Below are 21,974 nucleotides of genomic sequence, written 5' to 3' on the forward strand. Positions count from 1 at the left end.
TTTATCCTTTTTCATCGTTACAATTTTAAATTCAAAACACAAAAAGTTATGTGAATCTTAATACGTTAGCAACATTGATCACAGAACAGACAAAAATGCCATGTTGTAAAATTAGGAATATGGCTGTGATCAACCAAAAATTGCAATTCCAATGCCTGGGAAATTTGCCTGTTGTTCTTAAATTTTGGATCTACGGCATAGACCTAATAGGTTGACTAAGTGGCCAACACTCAATTCTCATAAAAAATAATGGTCAGAAACGTCTTTGCATTTATCTTTTCTACAAAATTTAAAAATAATTCAAGCTTACACCTCTAATTTTTACTCACGACCTGTACATTGTAGCAACACCATAAACTTTACATACCCATCTCCATTTAAGTCAGCGGTAGCGATCTCATAGCCAAAGTTGGAGGCAAATTGCTCGCCGTCAATGACCAGCGACACGTTGATAGGATTCCTGGAATGCATCTCGCCTATGTTCTTGGAGAAGATCACCACTTGGCCAGTACCCTGTGACCTTGGAGCGCCAGACGCAAACGACATATATTTTCCAAAGAAACGGCCACCAGCAACCGACATACCTGGGAAAGTTATACAAATTTAATTTAATTAAAGCTGTCATTATTTTAATATCAACACAAAGTTTATATGCATTTCACTACGAGGAGGGCACTATGGCAACACTACCCTAAGCCATTTTGATGACAATTTGCAATCAGCCTCCGGTATAATTCAATCTAACTAAAAAATAGAACTGGATTTGACATTTTATGTTCGAATAGTACATAATATGAATATATCAAAAAAAGTAAAAATGGAGGTGACTGACTTTGAATTTTTGATAAATAACCTCATATGATCTGACTGGAGGATGTGATTGTGAAATCTCATCTTGAGAATTTTCGAGAAACAATCAGAAAAGTCTCGAAAACTGAGAAATTAATTTTACGAATATTTGAGAATTCCCACATATCGATAAATTATCTAAGGCAGCGCTTATAAAAATCCCTTGACTTCTAATTATAATCAAACTACCAATCACGATATCTCCAAACAACAAATATTTTTGATTTCGATAAATGAAAAAAAGTCTTTGAGAAAGAAGAAGTTGTACATCCCTGAGCAGCAAACATAATGATAATATGAAACATTTTTAAATATATTATTATATTGTCTCCTATTAACTTGTTGATAGCGGAGCATTTAATTACTATTTAATTACCACATTTAAATAACATGCTAAATATATCAAATGGCCAATTAATGAGGGCACAAACGGGTGGGCCGTCCGCGTGGAAAGGATCAAGGGTTCAATAATTTTGATATTTCTATCGAATTAATGATTTTGATGGATGCAACAGAAAATAACATACCTATATAACTGTATTTGTCAACAGGACTGAGGTCTCTGGTGACGGGGCCGTAATAGATCTGCTTGTCTCTTTGGAGATAATTGTCGTTGGTATCGATTACGAACAATGTTCCCTTCCACGTGTAAGACCCCGGACTTCCCAATACCATGGTGCCATCTTCGAGATATGAACTGCTTGTACCGGCTTGGCAGTATCCGTATTCTTCATGTTCCCTGAAACATTAAATTATTGGTTATGATCAGGTCAGCATGAAGCAAAAAATAATAATCTAAATAATTACAAGATGAAAAGAACTTTTTATATACCTACCACGTTTTTAAATTTTCTGTTGAACCATATAAACTTGACAATTCTATGTATTAATAAATACTTTTTTTGTACTTGATAGAAATACTGAATAAATATAGAATACTGAAATGTCATTTTGACATTTCATATTGATTTCCATAGTAACGCACGTATATATTAATAATTTAGATGCTAGGACCCCCTTAGAAACCAATAATAGTGTTTTACTTTTCACGAATTTTTTCCGAAATAACTTTCCATACACAACAGAATTAACTGAAAATAAATTCAATTCTGCTTAAAGATGGCTAAAAGTATTAAAAGAATGCATCGTCGTCGTGTTCTGATATATTTTAAAAGTTTCACATGTCTAGTCGGGAAGTTAGTTAAAAATCTCCAATCGTCCAATACAAATCTTGGACAAACAAGAATACGAGCTAATAAAAACATGGTAAAATAAAAAATGTCTAATGAGATGAAGCCTTTTGCGGTAGTACAGGGTTTTGCAGGAAAACTCCTGGTTGGGCTGTCTAATAAATGACAAATTTATTGCTGTCAGCAAAATGAATAAAGTCGATGTTTTATGTGGCCACAGTAGTGGTGGATTTCAATCTTTGATCCTGAGAGGCAACAACATCATTTACGAGATGAATGCGGTTGGTCTATAGGCACTGGCATGATCTGGAAAAGACAAACAATACACAAGCGACAGTGATCTATTCTACTAGATAAATACGGTGAAATGTGATTAAATAAACCTATAATATTGAACTTACCGTCCAGTTGGCCTTCCTTTGCATGGTTCCCAGCTCATGTCATAATTTAATTCTTTTTTCAGAGTATAACAGAGTCCTTGGCCATATCTTGACTCTCCCGATTTTCTTATATATCTGAAAAGTTTATAATTTAAATTGTTATACATGAGTCTGAACGGAAAATCTTAAATTTCACTGAGAATTATTTTTCGCCGAAAGAGCTAAGTATAAAAACAAAATTTCGTCAAGAAGAGTTAGAGCCGAGTCACACCGGGCGACTCTGGTCGCCGAGACCAGACCAATGCATGCAGTTATATGGAGCATGCCACACCTGGTCGCCCAGTAGTCGCGCAACCAATAATGTCGGGTGATCAGTAAAATCACGTTCTTGCGCTCGGTCTGGTCTCGCAGTTAGTGTACAGATAATGGCTATACCTGACATTCAGCACCATTTGACATAAAGTTATAAGCAGTATAAAATTTATATCAGTATAAAAATCAACATATTCTTTTTGGTTTTTTTTTCATGAAAACAGTAGTTATTCTAAACAAGAAGACATAACGAGATTAAGTGCCGAGCCACACCGGGCGACTCTGGTCGCCAGACCAGTCGCCGAGACCAGACCGATGCATGCAGTTATATGGAGCATGCCACACCTGGTCGCCCAGTAGTCGCGCAAGTAATAAAGTCGGGCGATCAGTAAAATCACGTTCTTGCGCTCGGTTTGGTCTCGCAGTCTCTCTGGTCGGGCGACCGGTAGCGATGTATGAAAACATATAGTTATGTATTGAGTGCTGCCACACTGGACAATTAGTCGCGAGCAGCTATGCTGCGGAGAGGATGTATTTTTTGCATAACTTGCGTGTACATTCATTATCAGCCATGGCGTTCGATACGGATATGTTCATTATAGAGATACAAACGGGACGTATAGACTTCCGTAGGATAGTATCTTGTTTGGTTAGGTCATTCTTGCACAGAGTCAATAATTAATCAAATGATGATATCGACATTCTATATATTCTATAATTTAAGACTAATAAGGATAAAAATAACTAATAATATTAATTTCTTGTAAACAATGATGATATTAATGGGTAAAATGGCGCTCTTGGATAGAGTTACAATGCTTTCTTCGTCAATTTAGAAGTGTAACACATTAAAAAAGATCGTGCGTAAATCATTTCAAGTTTATTATTAAAATAATCATCAGTAAACTTACAATTATGGAGAAACACAAATATCAGTAGATTTCTTGAATTTCGAAAAAAAATCAAAAATTCAGTATTTTGGCAAAAAATATCAGTAGATCTACTGAAATTTTAGTAGACATGACAATACTGGTGAGCGGATTATTGGCTGCCTCCCGGTTGCCACGCGCGGAGAGAACGTATTTTTTGCATACTTGCGTAGGTACGTACATTCATTATTATTATTATTTATTGGCTGCCTCTCTGCACCGCGATTTCCTAACTATCGACTCGTGTGGCACCAGACGACATGACGTAATTGTGACGTCAGCCAATACACGCTCGAGGCATGCCGCCCAGCGCACAGTGCTCACCATAGATATTAATACGATGAAACACCTATATGTGTATGGTGACAATGAATATCGCCACTGTCTGAGTAGCGTTATTTTCTCGAATGCTATTATCACTCCGGTAGTACGTCACAATGATGTCATATGACGTCATGTCGACCGGGCAGCTGGCACTCGCAAGTTCTAACATAGGGGGCCTGGTCGCCTGCAAGTCGCCCAGGAAGACCAGTCGCGCGACTGGTCTCGAGACCAGAGTCGCCCGGTGTGGCTCGGCTCTTAATGTGATTATAATGTATATTTCTCGAGATTTTTGAGAAATCAATAAACCGATCTCGAATTATCGAGAAAACAAATATTCTTGAATTAGAGAATTCTCGTATGAGAAATGAAAAAGGTCGTAAAATTACAAGCTCTAGGTCTAGGCGGCAGTGGCGAAGGGTGAAAGTAGGCTGTTAAGATCCGCCATAAATGATGCAGACTAAACCAAGTCAGTCATACGTATTTGTTTTCATTAATTAAGACTACAATAATTATTTACAGATGGTGTTGGTTAGTTTTTAAAATTCAATTAAACCAAGCCATAATAGATGATAGTCGAAAAAATACTTGTCCATCTATAAAATATCTAAAATTATGCCATTAAATCATACATAACTTTGGATATTTTATAGATAGAATAGTATTTTTTATTTATTAGAGTTTGGTTTAGGCAGGACTTAAGGCTATACCTCAGTTGAGGCATGATCTAAACAGATTGTGACTAGGCGATGCGCGGATTGTCCAAATGACGCGAGCTGAACGAAATATAATTTGTCATAAAAATTCAACATGCGTCCTTTAAATGTTATGTTTATTATTATATTCGTAATAATAATAGTATATTCATGGACATGTTTTCTTTTTCAAGTACATTTTTAGTCATCTTTACACGATTTAAGATTATATTCCTACGACATCATCACAAAACAAATTGACGTGCTCACAGGTCGACTATTGCTCTCTGACTGGCAACGCGGCCGAAATTACGTCCCACATACTGTTGAAAATTATTTGCCGTTTCACTTATGTACGTTCTTAAAATTAACGAATAATATGTGTAATATGTGTAATATGTAATTCTTAATCCAGCGAAAAGAAATAAGTGCGAATAAAAACATGTGCACAATTTTATCGAATCGCCCAAAGTATACCAAAAATATTATGGTTTAGTTTAGGCACGGTTTAATTGATTTAAAATAACTAATCGACAATATCTGTAAATTGTAGTCTTAGTTCAATAAAAACAAATACGTATGACTAACAAAGTTTAATGGGCACTATTTATTTCGGATATGAACAGCCTACCTCCACCCTTTGCTACTGCTAGTCAGTATAGGGAGATTACTGACATTTGGTAGAAGAGGAAAAATAAGACATATTATTTGGCATTCCATTCATTCTACTTTACGTGATATGATATTGTGAAAAGGTTTGGGGAAAAAAGATAGACCATTGGCCAAGACTCCTCAAGTCTAACTAAGACCAAGAACATCAGCTGTATAGGTATATATTGTTTGGAAAAAAATATTTTAATGCATCTTTCGAACAGTTTGTATACAATGTTCAATGTTTACTGAACATCTGTTCATCTTTTTCTGTACTAGACATTACTAAACGATTATTTTACGCTTACCTTAAAAATACCAGTAACAGACTCAATATCAAACAATTATTTAACATTTAATAATTATTAGAAGAATACGTATTTCTTTAAATTAGACAGTGACATTTGCCTGAATCAGTGGCGCACCCAGGATTTAATATTGGGGGAGAGGGCAAGGAGGAGAATGTAAATTAGTCCTATAGGCTCTTTTTCTTCTTCACAGCCTAATTTCTCGTTTATCGGTCTATTGCACTCGGTGTACCTACACCATGGTCCTCACATCCTGAAACGGGCCCTCAGGCTAGGATATTTGGCGGGCCCTCTACCTACCGCTAATATTAAAGGCAGTGTGAAACACTACATTAACGTTTTTCAAATTGTGTTTTAGTTCAAATTAAGGGTACTTATACAGTGAATTATTGGCGATTTTTAATACATCTACTTTAATAATGGAGCTGTCGAGTATCGACACATAATAATCAAGAAATATATTGCACAATTATATAAGTAATTGAAAATGTTCATGGCTATGAAGTATAATAGCGCCGCAGGCGACTTTTTTTACTATTAAAGGTAATTTGTGATGTGTGTTTATCTCACTTATCTGGTCAACCCGACACGCCGGGCCCCCCACAGTCCGGGCCCCCAGGCTAGAGCCCTGTCAGCCCTCCCCAGCTATGACCTACACTACTCCGGAATTCGGGTGGACACCGAGAATTTTTTGACAGTTCCATTAGGGATTGGGTTTCTAAAAAAACCTGACATTATTGTTTCGAAATTTTTGTGTTAGTAATTAAAATCTAAGAATTTTTTCTAAGGGTGCTGGAGAATTATTACAAATCGTTTTTTTGCCGTGTTTTTATTTGTCTAAGCCCAAAGGTATAGTTTATTGGCTTTCAATTTCAATGTTTAAAATCATTCTGATAATGCCAGGGCCCCTTGGCCTCCCCCCCTGCGTGCGCCACTGGCCTGAATGCATAGAAATCTCACGATTACTCAAGCTTACTCGGTGACTTCAAAATCTAAAAGAAACACAAGCCTTGACGACGACATAAATAATATTTAAAAATATATTAGTGACTTACGAAATACCTAACAGAAAAATAAAACTGTATCTTTGTAAAATAATAATTATTGTTTGGGAATGCAAGTCAGCTGATACGGAATCCGTTGGCGGTTCAATCTTTCAGGTGGTTTATAATATATTGGTTTGAGACTTCGATCATGAAAATAATGTAAAATAATAAATGGAAATTTTAATATACTTACCTATGTAAAATCATTGTTAAAATACAAAGTAAATAAAAATTAGTAAATTTAGTGCAATAATCCTAATCAGTAAAATGCTGAAGATGTAACACAATTCATCTAAGTTCCGTAAGTATGACTATTCAAGTGTGTGCACTTTATTCTTTTACTTATCGCTAGCTTACTTCCCTCCAAGAGGTATTCTTCACCACTGACTATTATAACGTCAGCAGGTATAGTGTACCTATGTCTTCAATTTTAGTTGTTGACACTCAGAAATAATGGGAACTGAAATACCTAACGGGTAAGGAGAAGCAGGCAACCGATCTCGAGTAAGGAAGAATGCGGGATAAATTTAAACGCGTGTCAAGAATACGTCATACGTCGAATACTGACAACTGCTCTCGGTTTATGCATTGGCGCTCATTTAATATTGGTGTATTACACACACTATTGCATGTCTATAATGTGTGGTTCATTTTCGTAGGACACTCACACATTCAAAACCCTGCATCAAAATGTAGCGTATTGAATATAGCCTATCGGGATTCTATTTGTCTTTTTTGAATTTATTTGAATACCCCATAACCAAAAAAACAAAAATATTCAGCAACAAGTAGGTACTTAAATGGATCGTCAAAATTGAATTTCTTCAATAGTTCACCTGTGAGCGCAGACCACTACTTTTCCTCCGGGACCCTGACTCTTCACGGTGACTCCGAGCCATTGGTCGTCCTTGATTTCGTCCTTCAACGGCGGTCGCAGCGCATCCGACTCTATAGCTGTTGGAATTAGTCATCAAATTAAACATGTGGACATTAAAAATATTCAAATTAATCAGCCATAAATTTAATTAAACAAAAAACAATTTTAATTAAAAGTAACCCATACATTAATTTTAAACAAAGGATACTTGAACGAAAAAATCAATATTTTTATTTGCTCATAATATTATTACAAAGCTTCTATACTTTACATTAAATTAAATATTTGTATATTTATTTTTACAATGAAGTCATTTTTCTTTCATTCAAATATTCAAATATAATATAAGAATAAAAATATACTATCCAGGTTTTTTTTGATTCATGCTATATTTATAATTTCTTCAATGAAGCTAAGGATGATCTAAGTATTTTTTAGGGGTTACTAAAGGCTTAACTCTATATTTGCATCTAGATGATTCTAAACTACCTAATCAGGTACAGCAACTAATTGATATTTGGTACCATCACTAAAATAATATATTTTTCTATGTACATATTTATATTATTATGTTCTGATTGATGATTTGATTATCCGGCACCATCGATTAAATAACAGAAACCATCGACACACTTTATAGAATTAAATTTGATTGATCAATGACGTGTTCAGATCTATTATTATTTGGTCCAAGAATTTTTAAGAAAATGCCAGAAGCAAAATATCAAACTGGTCTATAACTATAAAAAATACTATGTATTTTATAATTATTGTTATCTGGTAACGCACAGCATAGACCATAGAATACAAGCCAATAATTACAGATTTAGGTCTGTGGACCTGTTTTTTTAGGTGTCAAAATGTAAGTACTCGATTACACAGTTTTATGAAATTAATATATTTCTTACTAAAGATTTTAACATGTCAAAATGTCTACAATTTTTTGTAATATAACATTGTAATAATTGAGCTAAATCTGAATTTATTTAAAATACATTTTTAACAGTGATTATCAGAGAATACCTTTTTAATGATAGTTTTAATTTGAAATTTATGTCATTTCTAATACAAAAAATTAACTGGAAGGAAAATAGGAACACACGCGTAAAAATGGATGGCTTGTTTGATTGATTTAAAGATGGCATTTTTAAAAATCAATAGACAATTTTATGATGTATTGAAAGTACTAGTATCCCTAATACTATACAATATAGCAGATAGCTAATAATTTGTTTTATACAATTTAAAAATGATTAATTTCTGTTACAAAGTTGATGGTTATGGATAAAAATGAATGCAATTTACATCAAGAATCTTACATATTAATGTCTTAATAGTAAAACTTAAAAACTAGAACAAATCAAGTAAAAATAAAAAAAAGTGAAAATGCAGCAAATGGATATATGCACAATGCAGTAAAATGGTGTATGTTTAATGATGCACATAATGATATGATGTAAGTTTCCAAAAAAATGACCAGTGATACAATATGATACAAGGCGTGATGATTGAAAAACATGAATTCTCATTGCGGAAGACCGTCGGGTCGTGTAGTGCTCTCCGAGAAGGTTGCGAGAGTCTGAAAAGGGACATAACCTCGAAAATCAGAGACCCACATTGCTCCATAGACAGTTCAAAAGCCCTGCAAGAACACCATGCAAATCGAATCAAAAGTATATACACATCTCAATGAAACAACTAACATTATACCTACCAAGATAATAGGTATCTATGATTTTTTAATAATATTGGGTCCTGTTTGATTTTGGAGTATGTATATCTTTGTGGAATCAGGGGATTAGGTGATGAGTAAAGGAAGATGTGGACAGTATAACATAATATATTATCGTATTAAAGAATTTATAATGTATTTTTGTGGTTCGATATTTCCTATGAATATAAATATTTTTACGAACAAATCATCAACAGTGTAGGTATGTAGATCTGAAGTAGTATAAAAATATTAATAAAGCAATTGTTGCCAATTGTTTGAATTCATTTGATTCTTGGTCAACGTGTTATTATTAAAATGGTTTATAAGTACTTGGCCGTGACTCATTTCCAATAACGCACATTTAACGTTGGCTCAGACAAATAAATTAAATACTGAAAATGATGCTGGGGGCCGCACATGAGAACCACTGTTCTAGTGCGTAAAAATTAGGCAGGCCGAATATGATTGTGATTATTGTCACGGTTGCTACTATCGACCGCGCTTCATAAAGGCCGGCCACACGCTCATGCTTTACTACGGTGTTGCCTGCGCAAACCCGTGCGTGTGGACGGCAAAACTGTACACCGCGCAAACCAAAAAGTGCGGCCTGCGTAAAATTCAACTTGCTTGAAATTATAACTGCGCAAACCAAGTTTTCCAAGCGGCGCTCAGTTCGTCGAAGGTTACGGTCTTTTTTCATTCGAACTTATTTGTTTTCGTTGGATTAAGAATACATAATATTACACTTATAATTGTTGATACGTTTTTTAAATTCATTAAGCTCTGCCTAAACAAAATCACAATAGATAAAAAAATATTATATCTATAAAATATTCATATTTATGTATGATTTAATTGCATAATTTTAGATATTTTATAGATAGACTAGTATTTTTTGACTATTATTTATTATCGCTTGGTTTTCGCAGGGTTTAATTGAATTTTAAAAACTAACCAACACCATCTGTAAATTGTAGTCTTATTTCAATGAAAACAAATACGTATGACTGATAAAGTTTAGTGTGCACCATTTATGGCGGACCTTAACAGCGTTCTTTCACCCTTCGCCACTATTATATATTATATTTAAGCAAAAAATGCTGATTCATATGCGAGTGTATGTTTCTTCTCAATAGCCATTGTTTGGTCCTTGACGCTTGTAACAAAAACAAATCGTCACTTGACGACATTGCTGCGATTCCGAAAAATAATGTTTTCACGACGACGACTTCTGTCGTAACGTAATGAGGTTTGCGCAGTTTTACTTGTGCCGTGTGGCCATGAGAGAGTGTTCCGTTTTTTGCACAGGCAAAACCGCGCAGGCAAGTTGCTGCTGTGTGGCCGGCACATTAAGCATATTGCATCCCTATCTCTCTCTCAGTGCCGCTCTCGCTTTCTTGTTTTCTATCGAAACTATCAAACCTCACGCTGTTGTGGTATGTTTGTAATTTACTATGAATTTTCGAATAATTTTACAACTTACACACTATTACAGTGTTTCCAACCGTACTGTAATTATAGTATTTGTACTATAATTCTCGGCTGCGTACTATGTACGATATAAAACATGTATAGTTCGCCCAAAATACTATAATTTTGAATATCGGAAAAAATATGTAAAAAGTACTAAAATTTAGATATTTCCGTTCGATAAATAATTGGTGCAATGTACTATAATTTTGCAATATAAGATTTTGAGAACTTGGAAAAACGTTAAAAAATCCCTTGACTTTGGTTTTAAATAAAATTTCTTGAATTATTTAAGCATTTTTGGTCGGAAGAGGTAGGTACCTAAACAAAAAGGGGTCTCGGAGTTTCTCAAATTCTCCGTTATTTTTTTTTCTGGGAAACAAAAAACCTGTTAAAAAAACAGTTGACTTTTTCCCCAAAAACTATAATTTTAGAGGCTCTGTACTATAATTCCACTTTGAAAAGATGGAAACACTGCACTATTATTATGTCGCCATGCTTTCTCAGCTCGATGTTTCGAAACGCGCAATTAAATTTACAGTAAAAATGGCGACTTTCCCGCGCTTTTAAAGCTGTAAATAACATGATTTTATATTAAGTATTTATTTATCGCCGTGCGCATTCGCTTTGCCGAATTACTATTAAAATATTATATTGATGCGGTCAATACTCCCATATTTTAAATAACACATAGGTACCAAACCGTAACTTTCATATTTTATTCAATCACAAGATGCATTTCAACGCGAATGCATTGCCTGGTTACATGTAAATTGTACGTAAAACATTTCGCCGTGGCACAGTTCGCCGTGAGCTTTCTTATCGGAAAGAGATGGCCGTATACCAGTGGCGAGCGAATGGGACAACTGGACGCCAGGACAATTATTGGACGCAGCACTGTCGTAGACACGTAAACAGAACGTAGACAATGAATTTTAATCAGCTTATATCTACTACTTAGCAGTTTTAATTCATTTTACTCTTAACATAATGTTTTTTTTATTGCGGATTGAGAATTACCATGCCTAAAGCTTTATATAAAAATAAAAAAATCTTTTCGTTGGAACTTAAACATATGCACAATTAAATCATTATTTATGTGTACATGTCGTCGGGGAATTTTCAGGGGAAACAAAAAACGTCTCAAAAAATTGAAAATTGATACCTTTTAACTTATTTTTTTTTGTGTTTAGTTAAAAAAAATCATTTTTCCATTCAAAAAGAATTTTTCCATAGAAGGAACACGGTGTAGGATTTTCTTACCTACCGAATGTTATTCAAAACTCAAAACCGCCAAATGGGGACTTACGCGGTGTTGTTTCTTAAAAGACGATATTTAAATTCTCACTAACTATTCAATCATAGTATAATAATTTAAATATAAACAATAATATTAAAAATATTTTTTGAAGTACGTATAAGTAGTTAACGTCTATTTATTTTCGAATTGCGTGGCGTCCAGTTGTCCCGGCGCCAAATCGTCCTAGACCTAGTGGCGAAGGGTGGAAGTAGGCTGTTAAGATCCGCCATAAATAGTGCACATTAAACTTTGTTAGTGATACGTATTTGTGTTTATTGAACTATTACTACAATAAAATTTACAGATAGTGTTGTAGTATTATTTCAATGAAAACAAATACGTTTACTGACAAAGTTTAGTGTGCACTATTTTATGGCGGATCTTAACAGCCTACCTCTACCCTTCGCCACTGCCGTATAATATACGGTCTGCAATTTTATTAGATTCAATATGAACATTAATTCAATTTTAATAGCTGTTTTGTCAAAATTCATGAATTCAATAATGAAAAACTAACCTAACTAACAAAAATAATCCAGTATATCGGGTATTTTCAAAATTTGTTTGCTGCTGGCTTCCTGTTAAGTGTAAACCGACAAGAACCGTAGTTTATTTAGACATGAATTTTATGTCTACTATACAACCCAAAGAGTTTTTTTCCGACCATGTCCGATCCTAATAGGATCATATGGGCCTCCACAGAGTAGAGGTTTGTATTAACAGATTTTGTTTTTTACGAGAAATGGATGTCAGCCACTTGCTCAACCTATTAGGTCCATACCCTGACTCACGCACAAATTGAAAAACAATATGTGTACTTGCCAGACCCAGGATTCGAACCTGGGACCCACGGCGTGATAGTCCAACGCTTAAGCCGCGCGGCCACCGTGGGCGTCCACCCGAAGAGGTTGGACGGTCTTTAATATACGGCCATATATTTCCGATATAACATTTCACGGTGAAGTGTGATACGGCGAATTACATACGTTCAAGTTTCCGGACACGGTTGTGCCTCTAGACATGATAACATTATTATTTTGCTCGAGACTTTCACATTTATTTTAGTTTTCGTGTGTTCTTCCTCCTTCTTTTGTCGTGATTTCAAGGAAGCATTCGCAAAGAGACACCATAAACGTAAGATTTTGCCATAGGTAGGTATGTATATTTACGAGTAAATTTGTAATCACATTAATGTTTTAAGCAAGCAGCATGAAGCAGTGTAAAATAATAATACATACATTTATGGACAGAAATTAATAAACAACCAAATTTACATTCGATCTTGAAATATTATGACTTCTCATAACCAAAAAAAATATATATAAAAAGGCAATTTTAGACCGCCATTTTAAAACTAGTTTATCATTTCCTTTCATAGATTAAATCGATTAGAATAATTATTATAATCGCAACATAACAATATTATATCCAATGATATAATATAGAAAATATACGTTTATTAATATTATTTTGGTGTATGTTTGGAACAACTTTAAAAACTTATGAAATACATAATGGTTGTATATTAAAATTTAATCAAGTATTATCGGTACTTAAGTCGTAAAATAGCGTATTAAATAATATGAAGAACATTAAAAAAACTCATTTAAACCAAAAATCAATTTACACTTTGTGCCTATAAAATCGAGAATCAACCGAGAAAGGTGTCTAATAAAATGAAATGTCTATATATCTACTATCAAGTATTATATTTTGTTTGAAGTTTTTTGGTGTAGGTACCTACTTAATTTAATTGATAGTAATAGAAAAAATAATATTCTACGAATTGCTATTTACCACTTCTGTGATTGATCATCTAAATATTTGAAGTAATGACAGTAATGAGAGTCATAATTATTGCAGTGTCAACTCAAGTCGATAAAAATATGTCACACTGAGTAAAAATGTACTATTTGGCAGAAAAATATGATAGATATTCAGAAAATTAAATAAATACCGCATTTATCGCGAAGAAAAAGTTTTAATATTATTATTTTTATATCTTCCGGGGATGATTATTATTAGTCAGTGAAACCAAAAATTTTCTTGCGAAGGAAAAGTGTGCGAGCTTTTTTCTACACCAAAAACATTACGTAGGGCAGCGATTTCCAAACTGGGAGGCGCGAAAAGTTTCACACAATTAATGTAACCACAGGTTTGCAGTTTTCAAATGCTTATTTTATAAAACGGCCGCTAGATATAAGCTACATAAACAGTCCTATAAAAGGTTGTTTGTAAACCTGTCTGAAAATATGGAGACTAATTTTATAATACCTCACTTCTATAGTATATTGTGAAGCGCGCTGGCTATCTCGTGAAAAAATTAAATAACAGGGTCAAATCACAATGCTGACATTTGAGGCAAATTTGTTTAGGAACGATAATTTTGTTGTTAAACTTGTCTATTTGGTTGAAATAAATAAAAAAAGAGTGAATAAATCAATGCTAGGACCACTAATGCATTCACTGATTTAAAAAGACAGGCATTCATAAAATATTGGAGCTTTGGAAATCAAAATTACAAAAAAAAATAAGTTCGACATTTTTCCACTTTTAAATGATTTGTGCGCCAGAACATTGAAGCAAACAAAAATCTATTTACTGAGTTCTTGGTAAGTTTGTTAATGCACTTTTCACGTTATTTTATTAATAGTAAAAAAAAGGCACTAAGGCTCAAGGCTATTAAATATTTTAAATATGTGGTTATGCGTTGCAATTTGCTGTGATACCTAAATGATGATTGATATACTTAAATAACAATTTCTGATATATGATATTTCAAAAGGCATCTGTATTATTTAATGAAATAAAAGGGGGGGGGAGGCGCCAAGATTAGATTTTTTTTTAAAGGGAGGCGTATTAACATAAAGTTTGGAAACCACTGACTTAGGGTACTTTGGGTACCTACTTTGATATGCGTTTTCACGTTAATTTCAAGAGGTTTTTCGTTGATGCAAAAAAATCTTACGACTTATATTAATTTTGTTATAATAAAATTTCAGGGTAGGTACTTAAAAAATAATACAATATTAAAAAATACTATAATACAATACCTATTACAGGATTCAAGTTAGGAGATATTTTCGCATTCACGAAAAATTGCTTACTTTTTACAAGCATGAAAACGCATGGCAATTGATTTCATTTTATCAACAATATTCACGTTTATAAGAAAATTTTAGTTGTCATATTATGAAAAAAAGTTATATTTAACGCTACTTGTCAGATGTGTTTTTTTTGTTACATGACAAGTGAAAAATTCTAGTTCAGACAAGAAATTGGCAATGATGACGCTTCGGTTCAAGGGAAAAGCATTACAATATTGCTACTCCCTTAAATGCCATGTGTGGTTTACATAAAAATAAGAACGAATTTTGAATACGCCAAATTTATTAAAAAAAAAACCCCCCGTTTTAATGTTATGAACAATAAATAAGTATGTCAAAAAATGGCGTGGTTGTTTCATATTCAAGATTTAATTATATTACAGAAGTGAACGCATTGCAAGATAAACTTTATTAAAAAAAAACAGTAATAATAAGCACTTAGGGTATTTTACAAAAAATAGCGTGACTTACAGTAAATCAGTCAACACAGATGTTTTCAAACTGTACACTTCAGCGTGGTATCCCCAATGGGACCGGGTTCCTTTGGGAACACTTCTGCAAAGTAAAATTAAAAACGTTTTGCGTATTTTTATATAAATCTACTTGAATTAACGATCGCGACCTTTCACTCTGCACCCTTCAAATAATTAAAATAAATTTCTACATGTGAATTATCATTTAATTATATAAATCATCATATCACAACGATTTGCATCACATAGCCACATATTTGTAAATGTTAATTCAAGTTTAATTGAAAATAGCACCGCAGGCGACTTTTTTTTACTATCAGAGCAAATTTGTGGTGTGTGTTTATCTCACTTAACTGGTTGACCTGTCACGCCGGGCCCCCAGGCTAGAGCCCTGTCATTCCTCCCTTGTGGGAGCCATGGTCTGCTTATTAGATTAAGTAGGTTAGCTCGCAAAGATACCCCAAATTCCTCATCTTCGTCTTTCACACATCACTTTAACCCCTAGGGCCGTTTCAGACGGGACACCGGTGTCGCGCTCCTATATAATATATGACGTCCTTGTATTCGAATAAAAGTTCCTTTGTATTATGTCTATGAACGCCCCAGAGCTAATGAGTCAACGCATAATTTCGCGTTATAAATTAGAACATAAAACTGGCTGCGGTAATAAAAAATAGTGTATCAGCGGTTTGAGAATGTAGCGGCCGACGGAAAAGTGTACCGGACACGCGTTGACTCATTAGTTCTGGGGCGTTCATAAACATAATACAAAGGCCTCCTTATTATATACGAGCGCGACACCGGTGTCCCGTCTAAAACTGGCCTTAAACCAACAAGAAAACACTTTCGTTTATATATTCGCAAAAATATCTTTGGTTTTAATTTTAACATTACCTATTCAATTATACAGACACAATAGGTATATAATATTTTATTTTACATCATTTTATTTCGCCGTGGAAATAGACAATGCAGTCAGCGGTGGTCATTTGCAGTAAAGCGGCCAATGACTTTTAAGGGCTCGGCACACAGTTAAATCGTCATGGGAGTGTCGCGCGTTTTATTTACGATCACCGGTGATACTTAATAGGTTAACGCAGCCGACATAAAACTGTACAGATAACATAGGTATAAAATATACCTACATTTATTATGCGGGTTAATTTATTTAATTATGTACCTATATGTAATTCTGTAGAAACAAATAGGTGCCGAATTGGAGAACTGATGTAATACGAATGATTATATTAATAATTTTGACACAATTAGGTTTTATTTGGTCTCCCAGGCAGTGTTGCCATATTTTCAAAGTGGGATTATAGTATAGAGCAGGGGTGCCCAACCCCGTGCCCGCGGGCACCATGGCGCCCGCGGAACGATTCGTATGTGCCCGCCACTATTCGACAATAATTAAACGGGTCATTATTTATTAAGCAAACAAATTGTTAAAAAAACAATTTGAAGAGAGATTTTTGCAGTATACAGATATCGAGCCAATTGTTTCCTTCTTTATCAATCCTTTTACTTGCCAAATAAATGTAATGGAAATGGCAGCATGTATTGCAGATTTTGTTCAAGGTAAGACAGAAGAACTAGAGTTAGAAATTTTGGAGCTTAAAAATGATATTTTGCTTAAATCCTTAATATCAGAGGACTTTTGGAATACAGTGGACAGAGAAAAGTTCCCATTTTTGCGGCATATAAAATTGAATCATTTTTCGGTTCGACATATTTATGCGAATCATTGTTTTCAAACTTGAACTTAATAAAATCAAGATATAGATCTCGACTCACCGATGAGCATCTTTATGATTGTTTGCTAACAGGATTATCGTCATACTCTCCTAATTATGAGGCACTGGCCAATGATATTTATTTATTACTTATTATTAACTTTTTTATTAATAAATTTTGAATATAAGAAAATAAATTATGGGAAAATTGGAAGTTATGGAAGGAGTTTGTCGATTAAAAATAGGTGGTGCCCGCCAACCTACCGATATTTTAGAATGTGCTCTAGATTGCAAAAAGGTTGGGAACCCCTGGTATAGAGCCTCCAAAATTATAGTATAACGGCAAAAATATAGTACCTACGCGTTGAATGACCAATGCTTTTCTGCGTTTTCAAAAAATTCCGCGTAAAATAATTAATATCTCGGTTTTTTAGAGAAAAATTCAAATGTTAGGTAATTAACGTCTCGTTTTTTTTAGACAAAGTTCAATTGTAAAGTAATTAAAATCACCTTTTTTTTTAGACAAAAAGGGCTTTTTTTAGTTCTCACGGGTATTTTTCATCTGTTGCCAACTTTTTTTCCAATTTTTCAAAATTATAGTATTTTGGGCTTACTATACCTGTTTTATATCGTACATAGTACGCAGACGAAAATTATAGTACAGTTGGCAAGACTGTTTCCAGGATATAGAAGTATAACGGGTCAATTATCAACGGCCAGACGTTGTGGAGGGCGCGCGCTATAATTCAGCGGTTACGAGTAACTTGTACTTTATTACATTTCACCGCAGCACAGTTCACCGTGAGCTATCTTACTTGAAAGATATGGCCGTATAGCATTGGGATAAACAAAATACGCGTTGTTCGGGAAGCTTCGCAGACAGTAAGTAATGTTCTAAGTTTATTAGATTCGATAAATTAATTTGATTGGTACCTATGTCATGCAACGAAATGAGACTTTTTTGAGATGGTATTTCTCTGGAAGCATCAACAAACACCTGCTATTATTTATTCAATTTTGAAAGTATTGGACGGTGAGTCGATAAAATACCTAGTGAAATAACAACTTTAATGTTAGTCGCGATATAAAGACATTGGATTAAACACCACAAGTCACAATATGAAATTTTCGCAGTGACAATGTTAAATTTAGCAATAAAACAGTAAGTTGACAACGAATATTGGACTGACTAATTAATTGCTTCTCACAATTTACGCCAGTTTAGTCAGTATGAATATAATTAATTATTGAACATACATAATTTTGAAAAACACTTATGTTATAAGTAACCAATAGAAAAAATCTTTTTGAATAAAGTAAGACACCCGGCATGAATCGAACCTGCATCTCTTGGGTTTACGCCCTGTGCGCATTGTCCACTATGCTACTAGGTGACATACTAATTACGACACATTTTAACTATTGGCCTTTGTGATACCTGCTCATCAGCCCTCTTCCAAATCAATTATGTATGTTCAATAATTAGAATGCTACATTCTTAAATCGTGTGAATTATTCGTTGAATAGAAGAAATAGGTACTTAATCAATAATTAATTATGTTCACGATTATTTAGAAACTTAAAAAAAAACAATTAAGTACTTAGGTAGATATATATTATGTAGTTTTCTATTTCGATTTGATTCAAAATTATTGTACGTAACATAATTTTGAAAAGGTGTGGGAGCACGCTCCAGATACAAATTACACAACGGTTGAGACTTGTATCATTATGTTAGAATTTACAAAACATTTGCGGGACTATAACACAATACATACAAAACACTGTTCTCGAATGTCTAATTATTTTTAAACCCTGGATTATGTGTGTATGTCTAGTATTGTGTGTTGTATACCTACATGTTACGCCGAATGTGCGAAATTGACTATTACATGAAATGGGCAAAATTTTGGCTAATTCATGTAATAGTCAAGCCCGTTGCCTTATTCATAAATAAGGTAAATTATCTGCCGAGTACGTGAATTCGCCAGGGTATGGAATTCTTAAACTGTCAACATGACAGTAGAAAAGGTAAATTTAATACGGATGGTTTTATTAGTTATAATTGGACATAATATAATATTATAATTATTAGGTTAGGTTTTGTAATTCTGAATTCATCTGAATGTCCATTTAGAGGTTAGTTAACAAGTGTCAACAAACTATCACAAACATACAATCGACCATTGCACGATTGATACCCAAGCACGAATCAAATCGCGAAAATACCTTTTAATAAAATTCTCCGTTATCATAATATTATAGTTCTAGATTTTTTTGCGCATAGTAAATGGATAAATGCACGTCATCGTAGTTATTGATTGGTATATTTTTATATTATAATCAATGACATTTGACACATTCGATTAGTTTGATTAGTTGCAAAAAATACCACCGGAGCGCGACCATCTATTTTGACCATAGATAATATACGTAAATTTTGACCAATGTATGAGCATTTGACACATTTAGTTTAGTTGCAAAAAACACCACCGTAGCGCTACTATCTAATTTGTCCAATGCATGTACTAGGCAGAAAAAATACTGCCGAATTCACGCACTCGGCATATATTTTGTCTAATTCATGAATAAGGCAACGGGCTTGCATTTTTCATGATTTAGGCAAAATTTTGCCCATTTCATGTAATAGTCAATTTCGCACATTCTGCGTAACATACATAATAATATGCTGCAGTATAGCGCTCGAAATAACGGACCGGAAAGCTCAACAATTTCCACAAAATATGAAAATGTGTTCAGTTGTTATTGTATACCTACCTTGGAAGGACAATAATTATACAATAACAATATTTGAACTTTTGAAATACTATCTACTACTGAAGATATTAATTACGTTCGTTTACCTATTTTGTATTACCGTAATAAAACACAAAAAATGTGAAATTAGTAAATTTGCTTTAGAGGGTATTCCAGTTTTTTAAAGCCAGGTTAACAAAAAGACCAAAATAAATCTCCATTATTATAAAGTACTTAAATTCAAAATACGAATTCAATCAAAAAGATTTTTTTTTCCAACGATGTTCTCGAATATTTCACGATCCGGCTCGCTCCGGTCCAATTCGAGCGCTGGTGTAATAGTACTTATGTATGTATATAATGTATTATTGTTTATGTTCAACAACTTATACAATTTGTAAAAAAGGGATATAGGATTAATGGTAATTGTGAAGGAATGGTAAACGTGAAGAATTTTTGGAAAGCATAGTTGTATTACTGTTGGGAGACAATATTATTATGGATTAGGTACCTAATCATATAATACTCGATTTAAAGCAGTAAAATCATTTCGCGACGTAGGTACTTCTACATATTGTCCCAGTTTCGCAATTGCGTTCAACGCATACGGTCAGCGTATAAGTAAAACGCATCTCAATTTAGCGTATTTTCACATTTGTATGAACAACGACGACTGAAAGTAAAAATACACATTGAATGCCGTAGCGTTTTATATATGCGCAGAACGCATTCGTTGGACGCAATAGCGAAATTAAAAAATGATAATGCTGTATCAAAATGAGTCGACCATTTAATATTTTTGTGTGATAATGTGACTGCATGATTGACGGCGTGAATAATTATGAATATTCATGAAAATGATGTTAATGGATACAGCGTGTGTGGAGATAATAAATTGTGAAAAATGATGTTTAAAAGCTTTTGTCATTTCTGTGTAAAACTTTCATTTTCAAACATCAATCATAATAATTTTCATTAAAACACTCCTTCAAAATAATCCAACAATAGAGAAACAGTCAGACAAGACAAAAAAAGATAACAAAGCACAGATAAATAGGTAATCAGTGTTATAATAGTACAACTCACAAAACAAAACTGTTGTAAACCAGACAAAAAAACAAGTCGCCTCTCTCCTGAAATAATATTTAAAAACAAGTTAGTGTTTTAAAAATACCTATTTCTTTTCGATTAAGAATGTTTAGATTGTGGGAATGGTTTTAGATAGACGAAGAAAATTAGTTGAATGACAGATAAATTGAATTAAAATGATAGAATTTATAGAAAGCCGGCGTGGAAATAGAAATAGATTATAACTCTGAAAATCGTTCGATGGATGACGTGGTTACCCAATTCCATAGCACTGGAATTTACCTAAATATTTAAAAAGATTAATTCAACTGTATGCTTTAATACTATGATATTTAGTAGTAGTTTAATAAATTGGTAATTTTATCAAGGTTTAAAGCTATATCTACACAGTTTTTTAAAATTCTTTCGTTTGGTTAATCCAAATTCCAAGCTATTGAAATAATGCCAGTTTGGTGGTTAATTTTATAAAATTTATCATTGTTTCTCTCATCGATTTAGAGGGAGAGATTAAAAGTTTAAACGCTTTTAATAAAATATATAATATGTTTTAAACATATCATAAATATTGATCGAAGATCACATAATGTGGTGTTTTTTTAATGTACTTAAATAATATTTAATAAACCAGTAAAATAAAATATATACTTTGTTGATAAATTTAATTATAACTAGAAAAAAAATATTGCATAACAATTAGATGAGATGTGGGATGCTCTTCAAAACAAGTAGTTTCATTTATCAAACCAGCTACGTATGTATAATAGGTATATCTT

At 33.4% G+C, this 21,974-nt stretch overlaps 1 protein-coding gene across 2 annotated transcripts in view; it reads right to left on the bottom strand.

Moving 5' to 3' along the window:
- The window catches only part of mew (multiple edematous wings), a 244,832-nt gene that overhangs the window by 24,176 nt on the left and 198,682 nt on the right, over positions 1-21,974 (bottom strand). For both annotated transcript variants that reach the window (XM_085944154.1, XM_085944153.1), the window contains 4 exons: positions 7,518-7,635; positions 2,441-2,554; positions 1,377-1,588; positions 368-584 (listed from right to left, as the gene is read on the bottom strand). In XM_085944154.1, coding sequence (XP_085800280.1) covers positions 368-584; positions 1,377-1,588; positions 2,441-2,554; positions 7,518-7,635 — 661 coding nt within the window. The remainder of the gene's footprint in view (positions 1-367; positions 585-1,376; positions 1,589-2,440; positions 2,555-7,517; positions 7,636-21,974) is intronic.

This window comes from Rhyacophila brunnea, unplaced genomic scaffold (assembly GCF_057557595.1).
Source record: "Rhyacophila brunnea isolate RB1 unplaced genomic scaffold, BYU_Rbru_1.0 scaffold_17, whole genome shotgun sequence".
NCBI classification, from domain to species: domain Eukaryota; kingdom Metazoa; phylum Arthropoda; class Insecta; order Trichoptera; family Rhyacophilidae; genus Rhyacophila; species Rhyacophila brunnea.